General features: G+C 44.4%; 1 protein-coding gene across 1 annotated transcript in view; it reads right to left on the bottom strand.

Annotated features, from left to right (window-relative positions):
• Positions 1–9,044, bottom strand: part of LAMB1 (laminin subunit beta 1) — a 95,039-nt gene extending 85,995 nt beyond the window's left edge. Inside the window, exons 1-2 of the mRNA XM_070946590.1 lie at positions 8,813–9,044; positions 292–464 (exon numbers count right to left, since the gene is read on the bottom strand). Coding sequence (XP_070802691.1) covers positions 292–464; positions 8,813–8,852 — 213 coding nt within the window. The 5' untranslated portion in view covers positions 8,853–9,044. The remainder of the gene's footprint in view (positions 1–291; positions 465–8,812) is intronic.
• Positions 9,045–22,948: the final 13,904 nt, after the last annotated feature.

Genomic DNA, 22,948 nt, shown 5'->3' with positions numbered 1-22,948 from the left:
GAAAAGAAAAAAGTGGTGTTACTAGCCATCAAACCTCAAAAATACACTTTCCTCCTGATCAGCTGGGACTCGGGAGGCAGAGAATAGATAGAGGAGGGACCAGTCAGAATTTTTACTACCGGTTCTCCGAACTACTCAAAATTTCCGCTACCGGTTCTCCAGATTTGGTCAGAACCTGCTGAAACCCACCTCTGCTTCAAACGGTCACTAAACAAATTGTTGTAAGTCGAGGACTCCCTGCGTTTCCCAGGAAACGTTCTTCTACAGCTGCCTCTTTCAGTCATGGCTTACCTGGAGGTGGCTGACAATGCAGAATGGGTCAGGTTTGTGAAGGCCGCAGGTGGAGGTGACCGTCAACTTGTTGGCTCGGCCAATCAGCAAGTCGCCTGTAGCCGGATAGCAACTGCCTTCCGCACATCCGTAGCTGTATTCTGGTCCTTGACCCGCTACGAAGGCCCAGAGACCTGAAACAAAGAAATGTTAAAAGAAGAAAGCGTTTATTTCATTGGGGGAAATTAAATACCGCTCAATATTTGGAAAAACTAAGAAAAGACAGCAGAGTAACGTTCTTCTGTTCAGGGAGACATTTTCCATATTGTTTAGATCAGGGGTCTCCAACCTTGGCAACTTTAAGCCTGGCGGACTTCAACTCCCAGAATTCCCCAGCCAGCTTTGCTTAGATGGTTTAGATCAGGGGTCTCCAACCTTGGCAACTTTTAAGACTTGTGGACTTCAACTCCCAGAGTTCCTCAGCCAGCTGGCTGAGGAACTCTGGGAGTTGAAGTCCACAAGTCTTAAAGTTGCCAAGGTTGGAGACCCCTGGTTTAGATGGTATCCTAGGATAAAATCGAATTATTCTAAATTCTATAGTCTATGGAGCTATCCGTTTGGTCTAGTGATTAAGGCACCAGGCTTATTGGAGACTGTGAGTTCTAGTTCTGCCATATCCATGAAAGCCAGCTGGGTGAGTTTGGACCAGTCATAAGGAGACTGTGAGTTCTAGTCCCACTTTAGGCATAAAAGCCAGCTGGATGACTTTGGGCCATTCGCCAGGAGTGGATGAGTTCTAGTGCCTTGGGTATGACTTTGGCCAATCACTAGGTGACTATGAATTCTAGTTCCACCTTAGGCATGAAAGCTGGCTGGGTGAGTTTGGGCCAATCACCAGGAGACTGTGAGTTTTAGTTCTACCTTAGAAAGCTGGCTAGGTGACTTTGGGCCAATCAGCAGGAGTGGGTGAGTTCTAGTCTGCCTTAGGTATGAAAGCCTGCTGGGTGACTTTGAGCCAATCACCAGGAGACGGTGAGTTCTAGTCCTACCTTCGACATGAAAGCTGGCTGGGTGACTGAGCCAATCACCAGGAGTCTGTGAGTTCTAGTTCTACCTTAGGCATGAAAGCTGGCTGGGTGAGTTTGAGCCAACCACCAGGAGTCTGTGAGTTCTAGTTCTACCTTAGGCATGAAAGCTGGCTGGGTGAGTTTGAGCCAACCACCAGGAGTCTGTGAGTTCTAGTTCTACCTTAGGCATGAAAGCTGGCTGGGTGAGTTTGAGCCAATCACCGGGAGTCTGTGAGTTCTAGTTCTACCTTAGGCATGAAAGCTGGCTGGGTGAGTTTGAGCCAACCACCAGGAGTCTGTGAGTTCTAGTTCTACCTTAGGCATGAAAGCCGGCTGGGTGAGTTTGAGCCAATCACCAGGAGTCTGTGAGTTCTAGTTCCACCTTAGGCATGAAAGCTGGCTGGGTGAGTTTGGGCCAATCAGCAGGAGTCTGTGAGTTCTAGTTCTACCTTAGGCATGAAAACTGGCTGGGTGAGTTTGAGCCAATCACCAGGAGTCTGTGAGTTCTAGTTCTACCTTAGGCATGAAAGCTGGCTGGGTGAGTTTGGGCCAATCAGCAGGAGTGGGTGAGTTCTAGTTCTACCTTAGGCATGAAAGCTGGCTGGGTGAGTTTGAGCCAATCACCAGGAGTCTGTGAGTTCTAGTTCTACCTTAGGCATGAAAGCTGGCTGGGTGAGTTTGAGCCAATCACCAGGAGTCTGTGAGTTCTAGTTCTACCTTAGGCATGAAAGCTGGCTGGGTGAGTTTGGGCCAATCAGCAGGAGTGGGTGAGTTCTAGTTCTACCTTAGGCATGAAAGCTGGCTGGGTGAGTTTGGGCCAATCAGCAGGAGTGGGTGAGTTCTAGTTCTACCTTAGGCATGAAAGCTGGCTGGGTGACTGAGCCAATCAGCAGGAGTCTGTGAGTTCTAGTTCTACCTTAGGCATGAAAGCTGGCTGGGTGAGTTTGAGCCAACCACCAGGAGTCTGTGAGTTCTAGTTCTACCTTAGGCATGAAAGCTGGCTGGGTGAGTTTGGGCCAATCAGCAGGAGTGGGTGAGTTCTAGTCTGCCTTAGGTATGAAAGCCTGCTGGGTGACTTTGAGCCAATCACCAGGAGACGGTGAGTTCTAGTCCTACCTTCGACATGAAAGCTGGCTGGGTGACTGAGCCAATCACCAGGAGTCTGTGAGTTCTAGTTCTACCTTAGGCATGAAAGCTGGCTGGGTGAGTTTGAGCCAACCACCAGGAGTCTGTGAGTTCTAGTTCTACCTTAGGCATGAAAGCTGGCTGGGTGAGTTTGAGCCAATCACCGGGAGTCTGTGAGTTCTAGTTCTACCTTAGGCATGAAAGCTGGCTGGGTGAGTTTGGGCCAATCAGCAGGAGTGGGTGAGTTCTAGTTCTACCTTAGGCATGAAAGCTGGCTGGGTGAGTTTGGGCCAATCAGCAGGAGTGGGTGAGTTCTAGTTCTACCTTAGGCATGAAAGCTGGCTGGGTGACTGAGCCAATCAGCAGGAGTCTGTGAGTTCTAGTTCTACCTTAGGCATGAAAGCTGGCTGGGTGAGTTTGAGCCAACCACCAGGAGTCTGTGAGTTCTAGTTCTACCTTAGGCATGAAAGCTGGCTGGGTGAGTTTGGGCCAATCAGCAGGAGTGGGTGAGTTCTAGTCTGCCTTAGGTATGAAAGCCTGCTGGGTGACTTTGAGCCAATCACCAGGAGACGGTGAGTTCTAGTCCTACCTTCGACATGAAAGCTGGCTGGGTGACTGAGCCAATCACCAGGAGTCTGTGAGTTCTAGTTCTACCTTAGGCATGAAAGCTGGCTGGGTGAGTTTGAGCCAACCACCAGGAGTCTGTGAGTTCTAGTTCTACCTTAGGCATGAAAGCTGGCTGGGTGAGTTTGAGCCAACCACCAGGAGTCTGTGAGTTCTAGTTCTACCTTAGGCATGAAAGCTGGCTGGGTGAGTTTGAGCCAATCACCGGGAGTCTGTGAGTTCTAGTTCTACCTTAGGCATGAAAGCTGGCTGGGTGAGTTTGAGCCAACCACCAGGAGTCTGTGAGTTCTAGTTCTACCTTAGGCATGAAAGCCGGCTGGGTGAGTTTGAGCCAATCACCAGGAGTCTGTGAGTTCTAGTTCCACCTTAGGCATGAAAGCTGGCTGGGTGAGTTTGGGCCAATCAGCAGGAGTGGGTGAGTTCTAGTTCTACCTTAGGCATGAAAGCTGGCTGGGTGAGTTTGAGCCAACCACCAGGAGTCTGTGAGTTCTAGTTCTACCTTAGGCATGAAAGCCGGCTGGGTGAGTTTGAGCCAACCACCAGGAGTCTGTGAGTTCTAGTTCCACCTTAGGCATGAAAGCTGGCTGGGTGAGTTTGGGCCAATCAGCAGGAGTCTGTGAGTTCTAGTTCTACCTTAGGCATGAAAGCTGGCTGGGTGAGTTTGAGCCAATCACCAGGAGTCTGTGAGTTCTAGTTCTACCTTAGGCATGAAAGCTGGCTGGGTGAGTTTGGGCCAATCAGCAGGAGTGGGTGAGTTCTAGTCTGCCTTAGGTATGAAAGCCTGCTGGGTGACTTTGAGCCAATCACCAGGAGTCTGTGAGTTCTAGTCCTACCTTCGGCATGAAAACTGGCTGGGTGACTTTGGGCCAAACACCAGGAGACGGTGAGTTTGCAACCCGATCCTAGTTAACTCTGAAGTTGTTACTGTTGGTTGCAAAGTCCGACTCATCGCAACCCCATGGACAATTTTCCTCCAGGCCTTCCTATCCTCTATCATCCCTCGTAGATCATTTAAGCTCATGCCGACTGCTTCAGTGACTCCATCCAGCCACCTCGTTCTCTGCCGTCCCCTTCTTCTTTTGCCCTCCATCGTTCCCAGCATGAGGCTCTTCTCCAGGGAGTCCTTCCTTCTCATTAGGTGGCCAAAGTATTTGAGTTGCATCTTCAGGATCTGGCCTTCTAAAGAGCAATCAGGGTTGATCTCCTCTAGGACTAACCGATTGGATCACCTTCAGTGGTGGGTTTCAAAATTTTTTACTACTGGTTCTGTGGGTGTGGCATGGCTTGGTGGGCGTGGCGGGGGAAGGATACTGTAAAATCTCTAAAATAAATATGCATATTTATTGTCTCTGTAGATAGGACAGAATGTAGTGAAGGATTGTATGATAGCATGGGGGTGAAATTTTGGATATCCCCTTGACTTCCAGCAATGGGAACAGATTTGGTTGAAAAATATGAAATTAACCATGACATCCTCATATAAAGAAAACATATATAAAATGGTCTACGGTGGCATCTCCCCCCCCCCCCCGGCGAGATTAGCTAAAATGTTTCCCGGGACATCTGCCTGCTGTTGGAAGTGTGGTTACAGTAATGGAACTTATTTTCACCAATGGTGGCCCTGCCCACAGGCGGTTAAATATTAATTTAAAATTTAAAAAAGATTAATTTGGAATTAAGGCCTGAGATTTTTCTATTGGGGGCAAAACCTTTGAATGTTAAATCAGATATATGGTTCTTGTTGGAAAAAAAAATTACTACTGGTTCTGTGGGTGTGGCATGGCTTGGTGGGCGTGGCAGGGGAAGGATACTGTAAAATCTCCATTCCCACCACACTCCAGGGGAAGCTTACTGCAAAATCCCCATTTCCTCCCAATCAGCTGGGACTCGGGAGGCAGAGAATAGATGTGGGTGGGGCCAGTCAGAATTTTTACTACCGGTTCTCCGAACTACTCAAAATTTCCGCTACCAGTTCTCCAGAACTGGTCAGAACCTGCTGAAACCCACCTCTGGTTAGAAGTTACAACAGACTGAAAGAAGTGATTTATGGCCATTTCCCACTTCCAACCACATTAGTGTAGGGTTTCCTGCCTAAGCAGGGGGTTGGACTAGAAGACCTCCAAGGTCCCTTCCAACTCTGTTATTCTAACCTTTTGCCCCCAATCTTTCCCAGCATTAGGCTCTTCTCCAGTGAGCCCTTCCTTCTCATTAACTGGCCAAAGTATTTCATTTTCAACTCCGAAAGTAAATTTGCCATATTCATAAACAGATTCGCGCACAGAGCATCATTCCACGCCTTCGTCGGTGCTGCAACCTCAGAGCTGGAGACTTAATAGCTGGAATGATTCTCTATAAAGATTTTAATAAATCTTTTAAAAATCACTTTAAAAAACCCGGAGAGCCACTGATCCGAGCTTGCTTCCAAAAGCTCCCAGAAGGTGAAAAACGATCAGACCTGGGCTGCAAAACTCCAGATGACCACTAGGGGGGGCGGGACGCCATAGAACCACTTGCTGCCATCTAGCGGCTGTCCAGATGTTCACATGCTTGATCTTAGAATAACTTTATTGTCACTTTGAATGTACACTAATCGGCATACGTTAAAATGAAATTGCGTTGCATACAGCTGTCCAAGGGTCTCCCCCTCTACTATACACTACATAAACACACGAGAGAGAGAGAGAGAGAGAGAGAGAGAGAGACTGTAGATAGATAGATAGATAGATAGATAGATAGATAGATAGATAGATAGATAGATAGATATACTGTAGATGATATATAGATACACAGAGAGAGAGATGGATGGATGGACGGAAAGGAAGGAAGGAAGGAAGGAAGGAAGGAAGGCAGGCAGGCAGGAAGGAAGGAAGGAAGGAAGATGGTTGGTTGGTTGGTTGGGTAGATAGGTAGGTAGATAGATGCATGCATGCATGCATAGCTACATAGGTAGATAGATGATGGATGATAGATGGATGATAGAAATGGAGGAAGGTAGACAGATTATAGATAGATAGAAAGTAGATAGATAGATAGATAGATAGATAGATAGATAGATAGATAGATGTAGATACTGTAGATGATAGATAGATATAGACTGTAGATAGGTAGGAAGGTAGGTAGGTAGATATAGACTTAGATAGATAGATGGATGGATGGATGGATGAATAGATATAGATGATAGATAGATAGATAGATAGATAGATAGATAGATAGATAGATAGATAGATAGATCTATCTACACTCTATATCTAGATATACTGTAGATAGATAGCTAGATAGCTAGATAGCTAGATAGCTAGATAGATAGATAGATAGATAGATAGATAGATAGATAGATAGAAAGTTAGGTAGATAGAAAGTTAGGTAGATAGAAAGATATAGACTTAGATGGATGGATGGATGGATGGATGGATGGATGAATAGATATAGATGATAGATGATAGATAGATAGATAGATAGATAGATAGATAGATACATAGATACATAGATAGATACATAGATACATAGATCTATCTACACTCTATATCTAGATATACTGTAGATGATAGAAAGATAGAAAGATAGGTAGATAGATAGATACAGACAAATAAATAAATAGACACAGAATTCTGCATACACCCACATGTATTATATGATACGGTGAAACAACACAGTTTAGTTTAGAGACCTATGCATGCATCTGAGACCTCCAACACATCCCAAGACTTCTGGCCGTCGGGATCGGGTGCCGGATCCCTTCGGATCTTTCCCTGCCTCCAACGACCTTCACTTCCACAGGGTCGCTCTGATTCAGAGCGATGCTGTTGCGAAACCTTGGCAAAAGTTTCGCAACTACCCTTTCGGAAGCCCCTTTGATAAGGCCTGGTGTGTGTGTGTGTGTGTGTGTGTGTGTGTGTGTGTGTGTGTCTGTCTGTCTGTCTGTCTGTCTGTTCAGAGGCGGAAACAATCCAATTTTGCAACGCCACCCAGATCCCAACTTCACACTGAATGAAAGGGTTGGCATTAACAAGCCAGGAATGGATCCTCTTCGATCCCAAAGGCATTTACCATTTCAAGAAAGCCCCCTCCTCACGCGACCCGAAGCTGGGAAGAGGCGCAGAGACTGAATGGGGTCTGCGCCCCAAAGAGCGTGTGAAATCTCCATACAAGGGCCGAAACCGCTGCAAAAATCCGGGGCAGCATCGTTGCCTCGAAGCCCTGTGGACCCCCTCCCCTCCCCCAAATCCCCTCTCTTGCTTTGCAGCTCTTCCTGCCCGCCCACCCCTCCTAAAAACCCCTCCTTTCCCCCAACTCCCCAAAAGTTTTGAGCGACCGGAGGAGAGACGGGGTGGGGTGGGAGAGAAAGAGAGAGGTGGGAGAAAGAAAAGAGAGAGAGAAAGAGAAAGGGGAAGAGAGGAGAGGAGAGGAGAGAAAGAGAGGGAGGGGGAGAGAGAAAAAAGAGAGCGAAAGAGGGAGGGAGAGGGAGGAGAGAGGGGGGGAGAGAGAGAAGGAGAAGGAGGGGAGAGAGAAAAGAGAGAAAAAGATAAAGGGGAGGAAAGAGAGGGTGGGGAGAGAGAAAGAGAGGGAGGGAGAGAGAAAAGAGAGAAAAAGATAAAGGGGGAGGAGAGAGAGGGTGGGGGAGAGAGAAAAAGAGAGAGAAAGAGGAAGGGAGAGGGAGGAGAGAGAGAGGGTGTGGGGAAAGAAAAAAGAGAAAGAGAGAAAGAGAGGGGGGGAGAGAGAAAGAGAAGGAGGGGAGAGAGAAAAGAAAGATAAAGGAGGAGAAAAGAGAGAGAGAGTGGGGGAGAGAAAGAGAGGGAGAGGGAGAGAGAAAAAAGAGAGAGAAAGAGGGAGGGAGGGAGGAGAGAGAGAGGGTGTGGGGAAAGAGAAAAGAGAAAGAGAGGGGAGGGAGGAGAGAGGGGGAGAGAGAGAGAAAGAGAAGGAGGGGAGAGAGAAAAGAGAGAAAAAGAGAAAGGGGGAGGAGAGAGAGGGTGGGGGAGAGAGAAAAAGAGAGAGAAAGAGGAAGGGAGAGGGAGGAGAGAGAGAGGGTGTGGGGAAAGAAAAAAGAGAAAGAGAGAAAGAGAGGGGGGGAGAGAGAAAGAGAAGGAGGGGAGAGAGAAAAGAAAGATAAAGGAGGAGAAAAGAGAGAGAGAGTGGGGGAGAGAAAGAGAGGGAGAGGGAGAGAGAAAAAAGAGAGAGAAAGAGGGAGGGAGGGAGGAGAGAGAGAGGGTGTGGGGAAAGAGAAAAGAGAAAGAGAGGGGAGGGAGGAGAGAGGGGGAGAGAGAGAGAAAGAGAAGGAGGGGAGAGAGAAAAGAGAGAAAAAGAGAAAGGGGGAGGAGAGAGAGGGTGGGGGAGAGAAAGAAAGGGAGGGAGAGAGAGGGAGAAAGAGAGGGAGTGGGGGAGAGAGAAAAGAGAGAAAAAGAAAGAGGGAGGGGAGAAAGGGAGGGAGAGAGAAAAGAGAGAAAAAGAAAGGGGAAGAAGAGAGAGAGGGGGCGGGGGGGAGAGAAAGAGAAGGAGAGGGAGAGAGAGAAAAGAGGAAGAGAGAGAAAGAGAAAGAGGGAGGGAGAGAGAGAAAGAGAAGATTCCATGATTCCCAAATTCTTTTCAAGCCAGGGGAAATATATATCTATATCTATATATATTTCAACCGAGAATCGGCCCCCACCGCTCGCCCTTCCAATACAACCACAAGGCAAAGAAATCCCTTTTTTTTTTAAATTAAAAAACCCCAAAACCCGTCCTTCATTTACCTGGGAAGCAGCAAAGCAGAAACACCTGGAAAACTCCCATCTCGTGGCTTCGGCGGGACAGGCAGGGGGAGAAGAAACCCCCCCAAAAATAAAATAACAATAAAAATAAAAAAGAAGCTCCGCTTTGCACGACTGGCTTCTTTTTTTTTAGGCGAGGGGATGGGGTGGTCGTGGCATGCCTTTTCTTTTTTTTCCCCTCCTCAACAACGACCAGGAGAGACCCACAGCTCGTTTTGAGCGACCCGCGGGCTCCGACTTCAACTCCTCTTCTCGCGGCCGCCGCTGGAGATACAGGGAGAGAGAGAGAAGATCCCTCCCCTCACGTCCGGAGTGGGTGGGTGGGTTTTTTTTTTTGGGGGGGGGAAGGCTCTACCTACCACGCAAGCGCTAAGACTGGGCAGGGGGAAGTGGAGCAGCGAGGCCCCTGCCATCTGGGGGGAATATAGAATAGAATAACACAGCTGGAAGGGACCTTAGAGGTCATCTAGTCCAACCCCCGCTCTGCTCAAGCAAAGAGAGTGGGAGATGCGCCCTTGGGGGGTGGGGGGCTGGGAGTGGTCCTTTATCTCACGTGGGGGGGGGGCTGTGGGGACAGGGATATTCCTCCTCCTCCCCCCCCCAAGGGCAGCATCTATCGCTGGAGGCTTTCAAGCGAAGATGGAAGAGCCCAGGGAATGAATTATTATTGTTATTATTATTATTATTACTACTACTACTATTATTATTATTATTATTATTATTATTATTATTATTATTATTATTATTATTATTGGTTAATCTTTAGTGAGATTCACAACCTTTGAGGCTGGTTAATAGCTCAGCAGCTTGAGTCCTAACCAAGGACTTAGGAACTGTTAAGGTATCGTGGGATACATTATTATTATTATTATTATTATTATTATTATTATTATTATTATTATTAATTATTATTATTATTATTATTATTAATTATTATTATTATTAATTATTATTATTATTATTGGTTAATCTTTAGTGAGATTCACAGCCTTTGAGGCTGGTTAATAGCTCAGCAGCTCGAGTCCTAACCAAGGACTTAGGAACTGTTAAGGTATCGTCGGATACATTATTATTATTATTATTATTATTATTATTATTATTATTAGTTAATCTTTAGTGAGATTCACAGCCTTTGAGGCTGGTTAATAGCTCAGCAGCTCGAGTCCTAACCAAGGACCTAGGAACTGTTAAGGTATCGTCGGAGGATGTAAGCTGTTCCGAGTAAGGTGGTTTTTTGTAGAGTCAAAATGTTCAAGTCCGGCAAATTTAGAATTTCTAAATAGCGGGGTAGCCCTTTGGGTATTGCTCCAAGGGCTCCAATTATAATCAGGACAACACACGATTTCTTTATTATTGTTGTTGTTGTTTTGTTGTTGTTGTTATTATTATTATTTATTGAATTTGTATACCGCCCTACTCCCGAAGGACTCAGGGCGGTGAACAGCCAGATAAAATACATATAATACAAATGTTAAAAAAGCATTAAAATACAATTAAATAATTGGCCCAGAAAACGAAATTTAAAACACCCGAAATTCATAAGACAAATTTAAAATTGAAGAATTTTAAACTTTTAAAAAGTTTAAAAGAGAAGTTAGGCCAGGCCAGCCTGCTGGAAAAGAAAGGGTTTGATGGCACGGCAAAAAGCGCGCAGGTCCGGGATCCTCCGTATCTCCGGGGGGAGCTCGTTCAGATGGTAGGTGCCCCCACAGAGAAGGCTCTCCCTCTGGGGGCCGCCAGTTGACACTGTTTGGCCGACGGCACCCTGAGGAGCCCCTCCCTATGGCAGCGTACTGGGCGGTGAGAGGCTACTGGTGGCAGAAGGCGGTCTCGTAAATACCCCGGTCCGATGCCATGGAGCGCTCTAAAGGTGGTAACCAAAACCTTGAAGCGCACCCGGAAGACCACCGGGAGCCAGTGCAGCTCGCGCAGGAGGGGGGTCACATGGGAGCACCCCATCGCTCCCATAACCACCCGCGCGGCCGCATTCTGGACCAGCTGGAGTCTCCGGGTGCTCCTCAACGGGAGCCCCATGTAGAGAGCATTGCAGTAGTCCAGGCGGGAAGTGACGAGGGCATGAGTGACAGTATTTAACGAGTCCCGATCCAGAAAGGGACGCAACTGACGATTGGCTTTAGACAGGGGGTTGGACTAGAAGACCTCTAAGATCCCTTCCAGCAGTGGTGGGTTTCAAATTTTTTTTTACTACTGGTTCAGTGGGTGGTGGCAGCTTGGTGGGTGTGGTATGGCTTGGTGGGCGTGGTGGGGGAAGGATACTGTAAAATCTCCATTCCCACCCCAATCCACGGGGAAGGTTACTACAAAATCCCCATTTCCTCCCGATCAGCTGGGACGACTGGGGAGGCAGAGAATAGATGGGGGGGGCAGGGCCAGGCAAGAATTTTTACGACCGGTTCGCCGAACTACTCAAAATTTCCACTCTACCGGTTCTCCAGAACCGGTCAGAACCTGCTGAAACCCACCTCTGCCTTCCAGCTCTAGGATTTGGTGTTCCTTAATCCCCTCCATCAATTCCATCATCGATATTCTTTCTTCTAGCCACTTTTTAAATTCTTCAGGGATTTTAGCTTTTTTCTAAAGTATTGTTCTGTCTTTCCTTCTGCCACCATCTCTTTTATAATATTTCTCAATTATTATTATTTTTTTCCTTTCCTCCTTTTAATAGCATATCCTTCCATCTTGATCTAATAATTGATTAATCGTTTTTTTTTTCCTTTTTCCTTTTTCATCTTATAGGCCAACTATCGTCCTGGCTTGTTCGCATTTTCAAAAAAAAAAAAATTAAAAAATTGCTTTGTTAATTTTATTTGATTTGCCAGTTCTTCATTTTCTATTAAGCTTCATTTATGTTTTTGCAAATCCATCAATTTTTTTAATATTTTTTTTTTATTCTGTGGCTGCTTCTGTAGTTCTTCCTTTAGATTCTTATATTCCTTTTCCATCTCTTTTTTGTTTTTGTCTGTTCTGGTTATTCCGTTTTCCTAAATATGCCATTCTTAATCCTCTAATATATGCCTTACTAGTACCCCATACATTTTGCAGTGATGTATCCTCTTTTCTATTTTCTTTAAAGAAGAAAGTCAACTCTTTTTCCATATAGTTATTTATTTATTTATTTATTTTGTATACCGCCCTTCTCCCAAAAGGGACTCAGGGCGGTGAACAGCCAAAATTAAAATACATACAATACAAAAGTTAAGATAATTAAAAAAGATTAAATCAATCGGCCTCCCAATTTAAAACCCCAAGTCTATAAAATTTAAAAATCCCATTAAAAATCGTATTGTAGAAAGTCCTTTTCATTTAATAAGTTTTGGTTTAATGCAGGGGTGGGTTGTACTTACTTTTATTACTGGTTCGCATCGCGCCTGCGCGACCAGAATTCCTGTTGCTGAGTAAGGCTGTTGTTAAGTGAATTGCACCTGATTTTACAAACTTCCTTGGCACAGTCGTTAAGGGAATCATGAGGTTATTATGCAGATCCATTTCCCCCATATACTTTTTTGGGGAAAGCTGCCTGGGGAGATCACAAATGGTAATCCCATGAGACCAGGATGCTGCAAACATCATAAATACATGCTCAATAGTAGTAACTGTGAGAGGGATCTTGGAATCCTAGTGGACGATCGCTTAAATATGAGCCAGCCGTGTGCTGCAGCTGCCAAAAAAGCCAATACGATCCTAGGCTGCATTAATAGAAGGATAGAATCAAGATCATGAGAAGCGATACTACTGCCTTGGTAAGGCCACACTTGGAGTAATGCATCCAGTTTTGGTCACCATGATGTAAAAAAGATGTGGAGACTCTAGAAAGAGTGCAGAGAAGAGCAACAAAGAGGATTAGGGGACTGGAGGCTAAAACATAGGAAGAACGGTTGCAGGAACTGGGTATGTCTAGTTTAATGGAAAAAAGGACTAGGGGAGACATGATAGCAGTGTGTCCAATATCTCTGGGGCTGCCCCAAAGAAGAGGGAGTCAAGCTATTCTCCAAAGCATTGAGGGCAGGACAAGAAGCAATGGGTGGAAACTAATCAAGGAGAGAAGCAACTTAGAACTAAGGAGAAATTTCCTGACAGGTAGAACAATTAATCAGTGGAACAACTTGCCTCCAGAAGTTGTGAATGCTCCAACACTGGAAATTTTTAAGAAGAGGTTGGACAACCATTTGTCTGAAATTGTATGGGGTTTTCTACCTGAGCAGGGGCTTGGAGTAGAAGACCTCCAATGTCCCTTCCAACTCTGTTATTCTAATAAAACCTACATTTTTAAAAAAAAATTTTGATTTATATGCCGCCCTTCTCCGGAGACTGAGGGCGGCTTACAATGCGTTAAGCCTTCATACTTTTGTATATGTATACAAAGTCAGCTTATTGCCCCCACAAACTGGGTCCTCAATTTACCTACCTTAGAAAGGATGGAAGGCTGAGTCGACCTTGAGCCTGGCAAGATTCGAACTTACAGTAATTGCAGACAGCTGGTGTTAATCACAATGCTATCAGTCTGCTGAGCCACCAGGCCCTTAAATGTTTCCCTATCATCTTTTCTAACCACCTGTGTATCTTTGCCCAATTTTATTTTATATTTTTTTGCTTTGGCCCAAGTCCACCACAACTGATAAAACGTGCTCGTTATATTCTCCTTTAATTTGATTTTCCCCTGCGAATTACCCCTGGATTGACGCAAGACTCCCTTATCTTCAGCATCTTTTCTGCAAAGAGGTACGGTAAGACAGCAGTTAAGTAAGAGCTTAAAGCAGCCATGGTTGAGAAAAAGTATTGTAAGATGACTCCTTCAAACATACTCAAGCTAGTAAGGTTACACTGACTTCAGGAGTTGTTAGTTGTTAATAGTCTGGGGGATGGGGGATCCTCCATTGTCCTGGCCACAACATTTGTAAGGGGTGAGTCATGAGAGAAAACTCCAAAGACTCTTAAACCACTCGAGGATAGAGCAAAACACAGCAAAAACTAATCAATTGCATTCTTAAGGATTTCCTAGAAATTAAGATGGGCCCTCTCTAAGCTTGAAATGTCTATTTTTAAAAAAATATATTTTTATTGTTTACGTATAAATACAGTGTGATTGTCCTGGCATTTCGCTTGCTGTAAAAAAACAAAATGAAAACACATAACATATATACTATTTAAACAGTGCTAGTGTTCTGCAGTTATTTTTGACCATCATATTCATTCTAATATGGTTTTCCCAGTTGCAATGGACGGCTGTGAAAGTTGGACCATAAGGAAGGCTGAGGGCCAAAGAATGGAGGCCTTTGAACTCTGGTGCTGGAGAAGACTCCTGCGAGTCCCTTGGACTGCAAGGTGATCCAACCGGTCAGTCCTAGAGGAGATCGACCCTGACTGCCCTTTAGAAGGCCAGATCCTGAAGAGGAAACTCAAATGCTTTGGCCACCTAATGAGAAGGAAGGACTCCCTGGAGAAGAGCCTAATGTTGGGAACGATTGAAGGCAAAAGAAGAAGGGGACGGCAGAGAACGAGGTGGCTGGATGGAGTCACTGAAGCAGTCGGCGGGAGCTTCAATGGACTCCAGAGGATGGTAGAGGACAGAAAGGCCTGGAGGAATGTTGTCCATGGGGTCACGATGGGTCGGACACGACTTCACAACTAACAACAACAACATTCATTCTTACAGCAAACTCTACATTGTCTGAAATTGGAGGTACCAATAGAAAGGAATATTTGTGGCTCTGGATTGAACCCCAAGGAGTCATCCCTATCAATATTTGAGGGGCTGCCACAAGGGTGAAATCTACTTACCTTCCCAAACAATTCGGAAGCGCGCGCATCCTGTGCACACGCTGGCTTCGATTACGCGTGTGTGTCACATGCATGCTTGGACCCTCTGTGCATGCGCAGAGGATAAAAAACAGGTTACTTCCTGGTTAAAACCAGGAAGTAACGACAACCGGGCGAGAGGGCAGAGTGGGCAGAGCCTCGCACCACCATCGCTACCGGTTCTCCGAACCACCAGCCGCCATCTCTACCTGTTCGGGCGAACCAGTCTGAACCAGGAGGATTTCACCCCTGGGCTGCCCCAAAGAAGAGGGAGTCAAGCTATTCTCCAAAGCACCTGAAGGCAGGACAAGAAGCAATGGATGGAAATTAATCAAGGAGAGAAGCAACCTAGAACTAAGGAGAAATTTCCTGACAGAACAATTAACCAGTGGAACAACTTGCCTCCAGAAGTTGTGGATGCTCAACCACTGGATGTTTCCAAGAAGAGACTGGACAGTTATCTGTCTGGAATGGCATAGGGTCTCCTGCTTAAGCAGAAGGTTGGACTAGAAGACCTCCAAGGTCCCTTCCAACTCTGTTATTCTGTGTTTGTGGTTATGGGCTTCAGAAAGAGGAGATGTTCATGGTCTTTGGATGGAGAAGAGACCCTTTGAACATTATTCCAGAAAGCTTCTCATTCCCTCGATCCTTTTCCCCGGACTTTGGGGGAAGGGAGAAATGGTGGTGGAAAGTCAATTTATTACCTCAGGGTGAAACAGTGTCCGGTTTCTCCATCAATCAGTTAGGGAATGTAGGCCTAGGTTGGGTGGGGGAAGGGAGGAAGGGTCTCTCTGGCTGCTACTTCTCAACTTTTCTGGGAGTTTCTCTAGCTTTTCTGACCTAATGATTAAACCCTCTTGGGCTCCCGAAACAGGCCCAGCAGTTTAATCATTAGGCTGCCCAGGTTAAAAATATTTGCAAGGGAGAAACGGCACACCGGTAAATAAATGTTGGTGAGTACGGCCGAAATGCAAGATGAAAGCAGTTTGCCTGCCTCCCACTGGGATTATTGATGCTTTCTGGGAATTAACCGGGAGAGAAAGATTTGTAATTAGAGAGAGGGAGAGAGAGAGAGAGAGAGAGAGAAAGTTGTGGATCCTTTGAGGGAAAGAAGACTTAACACCAGGTGTTCAGAAAATCTTTAATGGGGAGGTTTCAAAAGCTTTGGGGCACCTGGAAGGTCATGAGAATAGATTTCTGGAAAACAATGCAGTCTTTCCTTAAAATATCACAGGCAGGAACATACCCACACACATACACACAAGGTTTTTTCCGATTTGGAACCAGTGGTCCTTTCCAGAAAAGGACTCAATAAACAGAGGTGGGCTCAGGGATGAAATGCTCCCGGTTCGGACCGGATCGCCCGATCCGGTAGCGATGGCGGCGGGTGGTTGGGAGAACCGGTAGCAAAAATCCCTGCACACACCCCCATGCCCAGCTGAGCCGCACGATCATCAGAGGCTGTTTTTTTTTTACTTTTAAAAGCATTTTTTCTACAACCGCTTTGGCCGAAAAAATGCTTTTAAAAGTAAAAAAAACAAAAGCCTCTGATGATCGCGCAGCTCAGCTGGGATCGTCAGCGGCTTTTCAAAACATTTTTTTTCTGCAACCCCTTCAGCCGAAGAGGTTGTAGGAAAAAAAATGTCTTTAAAAGCCTCTGGTGATCCCAGCTGACTTGCCTGATCGTCAGAGGCTTCTAAAAGCATTTTTTTCTGCAACCTCTTCAGCTGAAGAGGTTGTAGGAAAAAAAATGCCTTTAAAAGCCTCTGGCAATCCCAGCTGACTTGCCTGATCGTCAGAGGCTTCTAAAAGCATTTTTTTCCTGCAACCTCTTAAGGTTGTAGAAAAAATGCTTTTAAAAGTAAAAAAAAAAAAAAAGTTGGCCACGCCCACCCAGTCACATTAACCCCCCCTCCCCCCCACCAAGCGATGCCCACAGAACCGGTAGTAACAAATTTTAGATTTCACCCCTGGGTTCGGGAGCATAATTGCCGGTTTTGTAAATAGGGCCACCAATCAATTTGAATTCCTTTTTCCAATAATGTTTGTCTAGATTTCAAATTCCCGTTGCTGTTCCGGGTTCTGACGCACCGGCCAGCTGGTCTTCACGCACACGCGAGCGCTGTAAACCAGAAGAGCAGCTGCCGGAGGCGCATGTGCGCGCCGGGAAGATGATCTTCTGGTTTCTGGTGAGCACCTGCACACTGGCCAGCAGGTCTTCACAAGCGCATGCGTGCCAGAAACCGGAAAACCAGGTGGCCGGTGCGCATGCACGCACCGGAAACCAGAAGATAATCTTCCCAGTGTGCCATGTCCACTGGACGGCTGCTCTTCTGGTTTCCAGCATGCCCCATTTCTGAACTCGGTATAAAACACTGCTCTATACCATTGTCTGAAACGGTATAGAATTCCCTGATTCAGCAGGAGGTTGGACTAGAAGATCTCTAAGGTCCCTTTCAACACTGTTGTTTTGTTCTGTTCTATATTACAGTTGCGTCCCTTTCTGGATCGGGACTCCTTACGCACAGTCACTCAGGCACTCGTCACTTCCCGCCTGGACTACTGCAATGCTCTCTATATGGGGCTCCCCTTGAGGAGCACCCGAAGGCTCCAACTGGTGCAGAATGCGGCCGCGCGGGGGATTATGGGAGCGGGGGCCGCTCCCATGTGACACCTCTCCTGCGTGAGCTGCATTGGCTTCCAGTGGTCTTCCGGGTGCGCTTCAAGGTGTTGGTCACCACCTTTAAAGCGCTCCATGGCATGGGACGTGGGTATTTGCGGGACCGCCTTCTGCTGCCGATAGCCTCCCACCGGCCAGTACGCTCCCACAGAGAGGGACTCCTCAGGGTGCCGTCAGCCAGGCAATGTCGGCTGGTGACCCCCAGGGGGAGGGCCTTCTCTGTGGCAGCTCCTGCCCTCTGGAACGATTTGCCCCTGGAGATACGAAGGATATCAGATCTCCGGGTTTTTTGCCGTGCCCTAAAAACTTTTCTTTTCCATCAAGCAGGGCTGGCGTGAAACCCCCCCCCTTTTTTTAGTCTTTTTTAGCTTTTTAAATTGTCAAATGGGTTTTAGTTTTCAATGTTTTAAATTTTTGGGCCACAGTTATTTAATTCTTTTAATAATATTAAATTTTGTATTAATATGTGTTTTAGTTCTGGCTGTGCACCGCCCTGAGTCCACTAGGAGAAGGGCGGGATATAAATCAAATAAATAATAATAAAATAATAATATTACTTCATGCTCATTTTTCGAGAAGGCCTTCAAGATTTTCATAAAGGCATACTCTACGTCAGTGTTTCTCAACCTTGGCAACTTAACTTTTAACAAGGTGTGTGGACATTAACTCCCAGAATTTTCCGACCAGCTGAGAATTGAATCCATACATCTTTAAAATTGTCAAACTTGCGAAACAGTTCTCTACATTATTCCTTTAAACACCTGGACATTTTCAATTCTGGTTTGTTTAAAAAAAACTACAACATTAGTGATCTATGTACATCTGCTTCCAAGTGAAACATGCAATTCCTCTTCTCCGGCATGGAATTTTCCGGTTAACCTTTTGTGGCCTGGAATTTTCCAAACAAAGCTCTCTGTGTTTTCCCACCTTCTTTTTTCTGTTCAAAAAATAAATAAATAATGAAATTAAATAATAGTGTATCCTTTGGACAAAATATCAATTTTAGAAAAAGAAACAAATTAATTAAGCTAATATGAAGTAATGGTAACATGTACGGATGTTTGAGAATTGAAACAAGATTCAGAAATATAAATAAGCTTAATATACAAGATTGTAATAGTTGGAACATCTGAGTTAAGATTTATGCGTAATTGGTTTTGTGACCAGAATAAGGGAATTGAAGGAAATAATTGGGAACTGTATTATGTTGTGAGAATTTAAATTTAGGGGTTGGTTCAAACTTAGGGAGGAAAAAGAAAAATTGAATTATACCAAGATTAGAGGTTAGGATGAAGGGTAATAATATTGGTTTATTAAAATTGGAAAGAACAAATACTATGGTAAAAAACGAATATATAAAATTGTGTTAGAGGTGAACAAAAATTTGTATACATTTATGACATTTTCTGTTCAGAAAAGATGCATTGTATGTTTGTTTGTGTGTTTTAAAAATAATAAAAAAACCTTTTATTAAAGAAAGAAAGAAAGAAAGAAAGAAAGAAAGAAAGAAAGAAAGAAAGAAAGAAAGATAATGAAATAACGAAATAATGAAATAATGAAATAATGAAATAATGAAATTAAATAATAGTGTATCCCTTGGACAGAATATCAATTTTAGAAAAAAAAATATTTTTGCATGCATTAAAAAATTACTTTATAAAATTATATTTTATTAGTCCAGTATAACAAGCCATCGCAAATAACACAGCAGTGGCTGTACAATTAAGAAAACATGCACATATTACAATGATTAATCTTCTCCCCTTTTAAATGTAAATTTTAATTTGTTTTTAAATTATTGGGTATTTTAAATTTGTCTCAGCCAAATTATTTAATTCGTTTTTATTCTATTTTAAATTTTTGTATTTATGTGTTTTATTCTGTGGCTGTTCACCGCCCTGAGTCCTTCGGGAGTAGGGCGATATAGAAATCCAATAAAATAAATAAATAAATAAATAAATAAATAAATAAATAAATAAATAAATAAATAAATAAATTAAAGAAAACTAAACATAGGGGGGGAAACCATGGTGGGCTCCTGGGGGTTTGGCCGGGTTCGGGCGAACCTCTAGCCAAGGATCTCCAGGGTTCAGCGAACCCCCAAATGCCACCCCTGGCTGGCCACGCCCACCCCGCCCTGCCCCTCCCAGGAATCTTCACACGACCTGTTCATCATTCCAGGTAAGTGCAGGGGCCACATGGAGGGCCTGGGAGGGCAAAAAACGGGCCTACCAAAGATTCCGGAAGTCCGGAAACAGGCTTGTTTCCAGCCTCCGGAGGGCCTCCGGATCCCGGGGGAAGCAATTTTTGCCCTTCTGGAGGCTCGAGGAAAGCCTCCGGAGCCTGGGGAGGGCGAAAAAAATGGTGCAGGCGGCCGACTAGGCCACGCCCACCATGGCCACGCCCACCTAGCAACGGGGCAGCAAACCCATTGCTAAAGGATCTGAAGCCCACCCCTGGAAAAAACACCACTAAGTGTTGTGGCCCATCAGTGGCCTGTGTAGCTAGTAGCTGATTCCAACAGCGAGGAGGCTGGTGTGGTGCTGCGCCAGCAGCCTGTGCAGCTGGCACTCGAGTCGGACAATGAGGAGGCTGGAGAAGATGTGGTGCCAGAGATGGGGATTCAGCCAGGGCCTTTAGAACCTCCAGAACCTACCTTAAGTGACGAGGACGAAGAGGAGGAGCCTCTTCTCAATGCACGGGCGTGCAGAGCTGCCAAAAGGCAGGAGTGGCTTCTCAGGAGGAGGTCTCCTCGAGAGTAAGGCTTGGGGCTAATTGGCCACTCCCTTAGCCTATTTAAGGATGTACGCTGACTGAAGCAATTTGCAGGGAACAACTTTCTTCACATACCTTCGTGTCTTGTCTTGCTTATCTTATCAGCTTCCTGCAAATTGTTTCTGGGCATTCTGCCAACCACAGTAAGCTTTCAGTATTATTCTTTGAATTCTTGGCAGCTGTTAATGCAGTTAATTAACAACCATTGTAAAAAACTGGTTTATTTAGTAAACTAAGATTTGAACGGACTTTGTGTGTGCTGCGTTCTTTGGGGTCCGTAGCTGGGGCAGAACACTAAGAGTCATTATGAGGAAACATTCAGAGGACTGCAGCTTAAAACTGTAGGAGTGCTCCATTTTTCTTTAAAATAGAAATGAAATAAAAATTTCCCAAGTGGCCATTCACACTTATTCAAAGTTAAGCAAATTAGAATGCAGTATTATACATTCTCTACTGCATTCTGGATAACACACATACATACACTTTCCTGGAAATGGAATTTAGTAAGCTCACTAATAAGTAATGTTATACTTACAAGTAGTCCTTGTTTAGCGACCAAAATTGGAACCGGCAACGGTCGCTGAGTGAAATAATGACCGTGCTGATGGTTTTAAATTTTCTTTTTCTTTCACAGACCCACAAAGGTTATAAACCGGAGGATTGTTACTTTTTGCTCACCATCGTAACGGCAAACCGTCACTAAACAGGACCGTCGCACAACGAGGTCAAGGACGACCTGTACAGAATGCGGGAAATACCTGGATGGCATTGTGTTTTGCAATATATTCCGTATTCTTGTCATTTATTCCAGTCTCCTCCGTTTTGTTTCCGTATGCAGTGCAGTGAAGTTGTAAGCGTATCTGCTTATCTTCTAATTTCCGTTACTCCTTTAAGAAAGCTATGCGTAATTTCCCTGCGGCGTCAAATCACTCCGTGTGTAAACTTAACATTTTCTCCAAATAATGGGAACTGGCACCGTAATTTCAAAACAAAAAAGTCTAAATCTTAACCTCACTCTTAATTTAATGCTCTGTAGATCAAACTTCACCGTAACTGGTTAATCAAAGATATTTTAAATCTATTAAAATCCCGATGAAAACAGCAACCTTGATCTGCATTGCTGGGTTTTGTAATTTTTATGTGAAATTCTTTCAGAACAGAAATACGTAAGGGTGTCATTTCTGCCTTCATATTTTATTTTATTTTTTAAAAAATGGGAAAAACTGTAGTACAGTTTGTCCTTGACTTAGAACAGTTCATTTTGTGACCATTCGAAGTTACATTGAAAAAAGCGACTTATGACCGTTTTTCACACGACGTCACCAAAACGTCGGGAGCAAGAAAGGTCATACAGTGGGCCAACTTCGAACGGTCACTAAATGAACTGTTGTATGGGGAGGACTAGCTGTACTTAGTAGACGGTGTTCTGAGGTAAATCTTACTCCCATTTATTCCAAAGCACGTCTCTTTAAATTCAGAGCCTCATTCTAAGACTATACAGTTAGTCCTTGGCAAGTGACTCATATTTATGACGGTTCCATGGTCCCGGGATCACGTGATCCCCTTTTGTGATCTTCTGACAAGTAAAGTTGATGGGGAAAGCCTGATTCACTTAACAACCGTGTTTCTAACTTAACAACTGCAGTGATTCACTTAACAGCGAGGGCAAGAAAGGTCGTACAGTGAGCCAAAACTCACTTAACAACTGTCTCACTTAGCAACAGAAATTTTGGACTCAGTTGTGGTTATAAATCGAGGATTACCTGAGGTAAAACTTCGATCCTCACACCTTGCATTCTTGTAGGAATGTTGGTGCCGATGTGCTCGTATGTATCATGCATTGTTTTCACTATGGGACACTTTTTAAAATCTATTTTAACTTTTGCATTTACAAAATCCTGCTATAAATCTTTCTACTAAACAATGATAAATCTCCTGTCTGAGAGTGTTTTGTCTTCACTGGATAAAAATCTTGGCTGCCTGGCTATTGAGAAATACTCTTTTAGACAACTTTTCCAGTGTTACAACTTGTAGAAGGAAGGAAACCCTTACAACAATTTTTCCCCCGACTTCTGGCGATGGGGATAATCTAAGAATAAAATCTGTTTGTTCACAAGGATTACTGCCAATGGGAAAGTTGTTACTGACAAAGTCTGAAACGACAATCCTGATGTTGTGTTATCAGCCAAGTCACAACAAGAGTCGGGGTAGAAGACATATTTCCCATCTGAAAGGAAATTCCAACTTCTCAGTGTCGTAAATTATTGTGAGTTGAGACATAAACAAACAGGACTTGTGTAATTTTATTAAAATTCTGGAATTTGACTTTTGAAATTCCTGGCAGGGCTAACTGCTTCGTTTTTTGTCCGTCCAAATTTTAAAAATGCCTATTTAATTTTAGTTTAATTTCATTTAGATTATTTTTTTTAATCTCACCTTTATTATTTTGATAAATAAGCTTCCTTTATATTATCCTTTCATTGATGGAGGGCTCTCAACAAGAATTTATAGCAGCTAAGAGTTCTTTTTCCTCAGTATCAAAAGAGAAGATTTGAAGATGATGCAGACTGCCAACAGTTTTTCAGGAACTGGGGAGTGACAATTTTATTATTGGGGAATAATTCTTATGTTTCTGGTATTTTTTTTTAAATAATCAGATGGTGTTTGTTTTTTACTGAAAGATGACTGTTGATCAGAATGGGCTATGATAAGACATGGGCTTCACATACTGTAACAAACCGGTTCGGCCAGAACGGGAAATGTGCTACCGGTTCTGTGGGTGTGGCTTGGTGGGCGTGGCATGGCTTTGGGGGTGTGGCTTGGTGGGCATGGCAGGGAAAGGTTAC

The sequence above is a fragment of the Pituophis catenifer genome, unplaced genomic scaffold (assembly GCF_029215685.1).
Source record: "Pituophis catenifer annectens isolate HBS135680 unplaced genomic scaffold, rPitCat1.0.hap2 SCAF_7, whole genome shotgun sequence".
Lineage (NCBI taxonomy): Eukaryota > Metazoa > Chordata > Lepidosauria > Squamata > Colubridae > Pituophis > Pituophis catenifer.
Note: the sequence above shows the minus strand (reverse complement) of the source record. Positions and strands in the feature narration are given on the sequence as shown.